Raw genomic sequence first — 9,484 nt, 5'->3', positions numbered from 1 at the left:
GACTAAAGCAGGTTTCTGGGGTTTTGTTTAGCTTCTATATTTGTTACATAGTTGCTTAGAGTTGCAGCTCAGAGGCCTGCAGCGGCAGGCTGGGAACGTTGGAGTCCTCTGTCACTGAAGCAAGCAAGCCTCATGTTCAGTTTCAAGCTGCCTGGCTGCCGGCCGCCATCTTGGCTGTCAGTTAATTTGCATATCTTGCTGATTAGCCAATGGGAAGGGTAGCGGTCGTACGCCAATTACCATCTTTCTCTTTTATTAGTGTAGATGAGATGCTACAGGAACTTAACTACTGTTTATATCAATTGTCTTATGGTAAAACTTCTTTTCTTATACAGAATTTTGCTTAAAATTATAGAACCTATCAACATTAAGTGAGAACTCACTGTATCATAAAATGGTATCAAAAATCATTTTCAGCATTATCTAAAATATAGATTTTAGAACAATCCTACAAAAGTTTGAAATCATTTTTCTAAAAAGCTTAGGATGATAGTATTTCCCCATCTCTCAATTCAAACTCTTATTCTCTCTTCTTCCTTAGAAGGCAAACATTCTCAAATCCCTGTTTTCTGTCCACTTCTAACTTGCACACCCCAACTTAATAGTCAAGCTTCTCAAAGAGTAGCCTACACTCATTATCTTTCATTTCCTTACCTCTGTCCTCTTTGCTATAGCTTCTGTATCCAGCTTTCCAGTTGAGTTATTTTTGCTAAAGTCATCAATGTCTCCTTATTCCTAAATCTAATAAACAGTTTTCAGGTCTTATTTGCCCTTTTAAGCTGGGATTTAACATTTCAGGTCCCTTTTTCCCCTACCCTCCTCATCTTTTAAATTCTGGTCAGTTGTCTTCCACATTGCCACTCTCCTGTTCCCCTCTACCTTACTACTTTTTGCTGGACTCATTTTCCTCTGCCTGTCCTTCAAATGTTGGATGGTCCCTGGCCACCTTCTCTTCTATTAAGAATCCTCAAAAGATTATCTTAACTTCCATTCAACCATGCTATATACTACACCTCTAACTCTCTTGCCTGCACAACTCCCCTGGCAACTTTCCAAAGCCTCCCACACATCTTCAGGCTGCTCAAACTCAACATGGCCACAACTGAACTGATCTTGGAAAGCCAAAGAATAGAGCGTTGGAAAGTGTACATGTACAGGGAGTTTTATTTTGTTAGCAGTGGGGGATGTTCCCTATTATCCACTGGGTGAATGATTTTATTATCCTAAAATCATTATCCATCCAGTCTTTCAAGACAAATAGCTGGGGGACATGCCTGACTCCTTCCTTTTCTTTTTTTTTTAAATATATTCCATTGACTCTCTACAGAGAGGAAGGGAGAGCGATAGAGAGCCAGAAACATCGATGAGTGAGAAACATCGACCAGCCGCCTCCTGCCCACCCCCCACGGGTGATGCGCCCGCAGCCAAGGTATATGCCCTGGACCAGAATCAAACCTGGGACCCCTCAGTCCGCAGGCCGACGTCCACTGAGCCAAACAGGCCAGGGCTCCTTCCTTTTCTTGACCCAAAGAGCCAAATAAATCATCAAATACTAAAGTAAGGTTGTAAAACATTATTTTCAAATCCCCTCCCTTCTCTTTACTCCCTCATCATTTCTCAACATTAGCTTGTTTAGGCTTTCCCATAATATTTATAATTGCTTATGACTATCATACTTATCCTATAACATGTATATTTCTTCATTAACCTGCAAACTTAGTGACAGGAAACCGTGTCTTGTTCTTTTTATCCAATGCACCTAGGAACATATAAAGAGTAATAAACATAAATCTGGTGAATGAGTGATTCCAAGAAGCTAAGTAACACCTCAAAAGATGTACAATTTATTAACAGTAGAGTAGGAATTTATGTGTAGCTCATCTTGCCAGCATTTTTCAATAATTAAGTACCATCATGGTACAGCAATAGCATATCAGCAGTACTCTGTATATTCAAAGTGACAAAATATTCTTTTCTTATGTTTCTACGTGTATTTTAAGTTTTCTATAATGATCACACATCACTTTCATAATCAGTGAGAAAACAGTATTTTTAGAACAAACATGAATGAAAAATCTTTTGTTTTTAGGACATGTTGTGAAACTGGAAGCTGGAGTGGGGTGGATGCATTAGGAATCTAAGAGAAAATACCAAAAAAGAGGTACTGCTTTAACTGAACTTGAGTTAAGCTCACCCAGTGACTGTAAATAGGTTTACAGTTTCATCTTAGCCAGTCAATGATTTACATGAAAATGGATCTTTCAACCAAAGATGTTGGCTAATAATGGGGGGCAGGGAATACATGAAAATTTATCTCAAATTCATTTTCCAGATTTGAACTCAGTCATAAAAATACAAGAGGGGAATTTAAGTGAATATCTGTATCACCCATTTCAAAGTGTTATCTGAATCTCTGGACCCTTTTAGGGAACCCATGAGGCCAAAAGTATTTTCATAACAATAATAAGATGACATTTGCTTTTTCATACAATAGAGTTTTCCAGAAGCAACATGTCCTCTGATAAACATTGCAAGAGTTTAAACGCAGAGGCAGCTATGAGAATCCAGCTATCTCCTATTAAGCCAGAGATCTGCAAAATTGTAAAAATTCTCAATAATTTCTTTTATCATTATCTCATAAATTGTTTTATTAGAGAAAATAAGATTTTTTTCATTAAAAAATGCTTATGGTAACATGTAAAGGACTTATTGTTTCTTAATAAATTAATTTTATACATTTTTCAGTTTTAATTTCTAATGTGGCAAATGTCTACAGATATAACCCCACATGAAAAAGAGCTCCTCGGGATCCTCAAAAGGGATCCTGAGACCAAAAGTTCAAGGACTGCCAATTTATAGAGCTTGAGGAAGGGGCAAGCTTCTCTAAGCATGACCCCAAAGCAAGATCAACCAACAGTTATGTTGACATAAATATTTTAAACTTCTATACATCCAAAATTAAACATAAGCAAAATTACAAGAAAAGCTGACAAATTGGGGGGAATACAGCAAACAACAATGGGTTCATAGTATTTACATATGAAGAGCTCTTTCGCATCACTAAGGAAAAGTCAAACACCCACCAAAGCACCAAAGTAGGAAGACATGAAAACTAATGGGAAAACTGTAATACACAAAGACCAATATACATGCAGAAAAATAAACTTCGAACTTATTAGCAATCAAAGCAATGTAAATTAAATCTGATTAAATCAGCAATGGTGTTTAAAAACTGTGCCAAATTCAGTAAGAATGCAGGGAAAAAAGGATCCATATAAATTACTGTTAGATAAATAGTTACAGCCTCTCTCGAAGGCACTACAGAAACATGCAGCAGAAATCTTAAAAGTGTACCTACTCCTCAACCTCCAATTCTAAACGGATGGGATAAAAACATATCTAAAAGTCTGCTACAATAGTCATTGATACATTATCTATAATTGCAAAACAGAAAACTAGAAACAAATGTCTACCAAGGAGATGGCTGAATATATTATAGCATTTCATTGTGTGGATTGCTTATCTGATGATTTTAAATGTTGTATATGGAAAGATACCTTTGATTTATTAGGTTTAAAAAAGGCAGTTAAAATTTTGATGATTCATCTCAATAAAATACATCTATGTGCAAAGAACTAGGATGTGCTAGGAATTTTAGTTATATGCCAAGCATTGTATATGCCTTATCACATTTAACTTTCAGAACTCTATGATATAGGCTGCTCTCTCTAAACTTTCATTCTCTCATCTGTGAAACTGAAATAAGTAATTTGCCCCCAAACCATGAAAACTTAGACTCACAAAACCATTAGATATTGAGCCAGATTTGACTCTAGGTCTCACACTCAAACTATATTTTGTTAAATACCACCTATACACTGAAAGGTTAACAGTAAGTCAATACAACTATCTCCCCACCCCAGCTACCTTTCTTTTTTCTCTTTTTCTTTTCTCTTCTTTTTAATCTTATATTTCTTTTTATAATGAATGCATTTTTTATTTTTTATTTTAAAAAAAGAGTATTTTTATTTTGAAATACTCTAGCTCAAAAGCCAAAGATTGAACTTGTGGGGAAGCAGGAGGACTTTGCAGCACAACTTTCAAACTCAGTACATCTTGTTACTTAACATTCTCTACAGACAAATTGAAAATAAATAAACAATATCAGCTTCCTTTGGGAAATTTCACAAAAAGTTTATGGACTTTAGCATCAATAGACCTCGTTTAAAATCCAGAATAAGCTATGAACCTTAAGCAAATTATTTAACCTCTCTGAAACTCAACTTTCTTATTTGTAAAATACTGATACTGTAACAATTCTTATTTCTCAGGACTATGATAAGCACTATGTTAAAGGGACAGAACATGTGAACAGAATAAAATATAATAAATGCTAATTCCTTAAAAAAATACATACAAACTGTAACTCAATAGCAAATTGATATTAAAATCATGCTGTGATTATACATTTTTCAATAGTTAATGGGTCATTCTCACTTTCAATTTAAATTCAATCAAAGCCAAAAATACCTCCCCCAAAATAAATTATCCTGCCTTTTGAGAGCTCCCAAGCCTAGAAGAAGTACTGTGAAACAAACATTTTTATCGTCTCTTCATTACTGAATCTATCCTACTTGACTTTGTATCCTCGGGAGTCTAGCAGAGTGCAGAGCATATAGCTGGCCTACGTGTTGGATGAATAAATGTGGAGACCTTGGAACATCTAACACTCTGTCTAATAAGTCCCATTAGTACTCAAATCTAAAAGCCTTCACACAAAGCTGTGGTGCTCATTAACATTCAACAACAGTTTTGATTTCAACAAAGCAATCATGCAACAAATTTCATCCAACTCCCTTCCTCACAATATCTTATTACCAAACACACTTACCTAAAAACACAAAGTCCCTGGGATGAATCTTAAAGTCAGAGAACAAGAGAGTTCTTAAACCTTAGCTCCCTCAAAAGGGTCAATAAGGCCAGAATGTCACAGCAAGCTAAAAGGTTTTTCCTGTATTTATTAGTCTTTCTGGATATTCATTCAGCAGTAGTCAATAAATGATATCATAAAATTAAATTAATAATGAAATAATCCCTTTGGGGATTATTCAGAAAAAAATTCAGAAATTCCAGCCTGTCTCTAAATTTAATTGCATTACTAGACCTACAATGAATAGCCATACTACAAACAACTAAGGAACCCTAGTCTTCTGTAAATACTTCAATTTCACCTCCACCATGAATAAAGCATTTAACCATTCTACAAATACTGAGTGCCCACTACTGATTATTCAAATAATCCCACAAAGTGCCAGGCATTGTTCTGAGCTCTGGGAACACACAATGAACTAAGGAAACAAAAATCTCTGCACTCACTGGAGTTTCAGTCTTAAAATGGGGAGGCAGGAAGAACAGAAACAAACAAAATAAGTGAATTACATATAACAAGGTGCTAAATGCTTAAAACATGCAGAAAGGGGGAATGGAAAATACAGGGTCAGGGAGAGTAGCTGCAATTTTTAAAATAAGGGGTCAAGCCCTAGCCAGTTTGGCTCAGTGGATAGAGCGTTGGCCTGCAGACTGAAGGGTCCCAGGTTCAATTCTGGCCAAGGGCACATGCCTGGGTTTCGGGCTTGAACCTCAGCAGGGGGCATGCAGGAGGCAGCCAATCAATGATTCTCTCTCATCACTGATGTTTCTATCTCTCTATCCCTCTCTCTTCCTCTCTGAAATCAATAAAAATATATTTTTAAAAAATAAATAAATAAAATGAGGCAAACTGCAAAATAAACCATACACAGCAAAGAACTGTAAAATAAGTAAGTCTTTAAAGAATTACATTTTAAAATCTTGATGATAATGGGAGAGGCTCTCTATGTGTGGAAGCAGGGGGTATATGGGAAATCTCTCTATCTCCCCCTCAATTTTGTTGTAAACCTAACACTGCTCTAAAAAATAAAAAGTATTTTTAATTAAAAAAATAAAATAAGAGGTCAAAGAAGACCTCACTGAGAAAACCATTTTAATGCGTTCTTAAAGATGAAACTAACATAAAACTAGCACACATTCTAGTCCTACACAGATCAGACTCATTAGCATAGCAGCAATCTGGTGAACTAATTTTCTCAATTCCTGAAAAGAGTAAGAGCAATAAAGACTCAGAAGATTTGAGAAAAACCAATTCTCAAGAAGGTATAACAATACCTCCTCCTTAGTTCCCTCACAAGAGTCAATAAGGCCAGAATCTCACCGTCCCACTCCCCTTCCCCCTCCTCCCCTTTTCCTTTCCCCTCCTTCTCCTCCTTCTTCCTCTCTCTCTCTCTCCCCCACCCACCTCTTTCTCTTCTTCATTTATGATAAAACTTCACTGCCAGCAACCACAAAACTAGCATTTAAAAGATTTTGTTATTTTGCCATTGCCAGGTTTCCAACTTGAGTTACTTAAGCTTAACTTTCTATTCTTTTCCACTTCTAACACCCCAAAACACCAACAAATTAGCAGAAATCAAACACCATGCTTCATTTAAATCCCCATTTTATTGATTTTAGGGAGAGAAGAAGGGAGAAGAGGGGAGGAAGGGAGGTATGGAGAGAGGGAGTGAGAAATATCGATGTGAGAGAGATAACATCAATTGGTTGTGTCTAGCAAGAGCTCCAACCTAATACCAAACCAGAAACCTAGGCATATGACCTGACCAGGAATCAAACCTGCTTCCTTCATGTGCAATCGATGACACTCTAACCAACTGAACCACACTGGCCAGAGCTAATCCCTATCTTATGTGTTCACAACAAGTTACTTTTAAATTTAAATTGCTACTACTGGAATTCTATTTTAAAGGTGCTTAGGGGATTTACTGTTCAGGAATCCAGAAACAAATACTTTTGCAAAACCAAAGGACATTTTAAAAAATAACTTAGGTTTCTTGATAGACAATACATGTTTAGTAAAAAAATAAATAAAACTAATATATTTGAATAATAGGGTTATAAGCATAACTGGATTATAAGTATAAATATACATATTTTGAAGAAATTGTTTTATCTCTATACTAGTGGCCCGGTGCATGAATTCATACACATTGAGAGGAAATTAATTAGAAGGAATATTTTAATATTGCTATGTGCCCTTTCTCTATAATAGAAGTGTCAACCAAATTCATGATCAACAATGACAGATTGAAACACACGGGTGCGACTGGTGCCAGCGAGAGCTCTATATATATAGATAAGCTTGCTTAATTAGACCTGCTTTCTGATTTAGTTAAACTTTTTCCAGCCCAGTGAAACACCCCAGCTTCTCTTTCAGGTAATTGTCAGCAACACAGCAGTAAATATCAACACAAACCAGATTATTATAGATCACACAGGGAGAACAAAGGGTAAAATATTTAACTGCAGCAGTGTTTGAGGCTGAAGAAACTGCAAGGAGGCTAGTCGTTGCTAGGGAGAGGAAGCCGGGCATTGCTATGCAACATTATGACCCAGTGCCCACAGTAACCATATCGGGGCTGGGATGGGCTGTGAGCCGCCTTTTGCACCATGGGTCTCTGTAGTGTTGGCTGTGATTTGGTGGGTTGTTGCTCCAGGGTGGTGGCAGGGCCTGTGTCCCACTTGGAGGAAGCCAAGTGTTGCTTTGTGAGGGCCAGGTCCACTGTACCTTTTCTCTGTGCACATCACGGCAGCTCCTGCATTGAGCATCTGCCCCCTGGTTGTCAGTGCACATCATAGCAACTGGTTGGATGGTTGGACACTTAGCATATTAGCCTTTTATATATATAGATTGTTGCAGTCAATTCAATTACACTGCACACACTTATTAACAATGTGCTGTTTTACTCATTCTTATGAATTTATTCCCATGTTAAATATTCCTCTACGTCATCATTTTTAATCCTATTGCATAAATACCATAGAATTATTGAAAAGATTAAATAAGTGTACTATACAGCATGGTGGAAGCACTATTTAAGTAGTTTTATTATTATTAGTCCCAGGCTAAAATTTTCATAAACACACATGTATATCTAAATTTGTGCACATACCCTAATTTTTTTTTCTTAAAATAAAGTCCCAGAAGTATAACTCATACTCTTCTGAAGTACTCTCCAGAAAGAATATATAAATTTATTTTCCTTCAGCAACACATCTCCCAAAACACTGTCACCAACTATTTTTAATTTTTGCCAATGTATTGGAGAGCAAGGGTATTTTTGTCTCATTTTATTTTTGTGTTTCATCATTTATACTAAATTGAACACGCTTTCTTTCAAATGTTAATTTTATTTCTCCTTATGTGAAATGTCAAAATACTTTAAAGTGGCCTGGCTGATGTGGCTCGGTAGTTGAGAATCAAACTATGAATCAGGAGATCACAGTTCGATTCCTGGTCAGAGCACCTGCCCAGGTGGCAGGCTCTATCCCAAGAAGTGGGCCTGTAGGAGGCAGCCGATCAATGATTCTGTCTCATCATTGATGTTTCTTTTCTGTATCTCTCTCCCTCTTTCTTCCTCTCAATAAAAATATATTTAAAGAATATATTTTTTGCCGAAACCGGTTTGGCTCAGTGGATTGAGCATCGGCTTGCGGACTGAAAGGTCCCAGGTTCGATTCCGGTCAAGGGCATGTACCTGGGTTGCGGGCACATCCCCAGTAGGAGATGTGCAGGAGGCAGCTGATCGATGTTTCTAACTCTCTATCTCTCCCCCTTCCTCTCTGTAAAAAATCAATAAAATATATTTAAAAAAAAAAAAAAAGAATATATTTTTTAAAGTAAATTACTCCAATATTCATGGTCAGAAGAGTCATATATTAAATTTCACTAAAACGTATGCATTACCATTCTACATAAACACGTTTGCTTTTATAATACACTTTTATAAAGAGAATTATATGCATTCATTCCATAACTCTGAAGTTAGCATCTTTCACTAATATTTTAAAAACAAAAACACGACTGCCAAAGTCTAAGGGGGTTAGGGTTCAAATTAAAGTCACTACCTAATTCTGCATCACAGCATCTCCATTAATACATTTATTTAAAAGAATAGAGCATTGACATGAAAAATGTTCACAATATATTAACAGTGAAAAAGGAACACAGAACAGTTTGTATAGCATGATGTAGTTATAATTTATATGGTGAATATTTAATACAGAATTGGGAAGAAGAGAGAACCAGTCGCTGTCCTAGGTGCTAGGAACCCATTGGTGAGCATGATAGGCAAGATCTTTTCCTTTTTCCCTAGAAGAGCTTACATTGAACTCTGATTGTTAATAGGTATCCTGACTTTATTTGGATTTACTTTTAGTATTAAGCCACAATATATTACAACAATACAATTTTTCTCAATTGCTTCCCAAATATAACTTTGAATCCAAGGAAAGTAAAACTACTGTCTGTATTTTAGAGCAGGAATTATGACACAGAAAATTTAGGAAGTTATACACACACACACACACAACATACATATAAATCAATATA

General features: G+C 36.3%; 1 protein-coding gene across 9 annotated transcripts in view; it reads right to left on the bottom strand.

Annotated features, from left to right (window-relative positions):
- Positions 1 to 9,484, bottom strand: part of GSK3B (glycogen synthase kinase 3 beta) — a 177,290-nt gene that overhangs the window by 149,030 nt on the left and 18,776 nt on the right. For 6 of the 9 annotated variants that reach the window (XM_015558494.1, XM_015558495.1, XM_006755356.2 and 3 more), the window contains exon 2: positions 1,709 to 1,759. The exons of 2 other annotated variants lie outside the window; for them this stretch is intronic. In XM_015558494.1, coding sequence (XP_015413980.1) covers positions 1,709 to 1,759 — 51 coding nt within the window. Of the gene's footprint in view, positions 1 to 1,676; positions 1,760 to 9,484 lie in introns of those variants that run through there. One more of the 9 variants, XM_015558498.1, reaches the window with a different exon arrangement.

This window comes from Myotis davidii, unplaced genomic scaffold (assembly GCF_000327345.1).
Source record: "Myotis davidii unplaced genomic scaffold, ASM32734v1 scaffold292, whole genome shotgun sequence".
Classification (NCBI taxonomy): domain Eukaryota; kingdom Metazoa; phylum Chordata; class Mammalia; order Chiroptera; family Vespertilionidae; genus Myotis; species Myotis davidii.
Note: the sequence above shows the minus strand (reverse complement) of the source record. Positions and strands in the feature narration are given on the sequence as shown.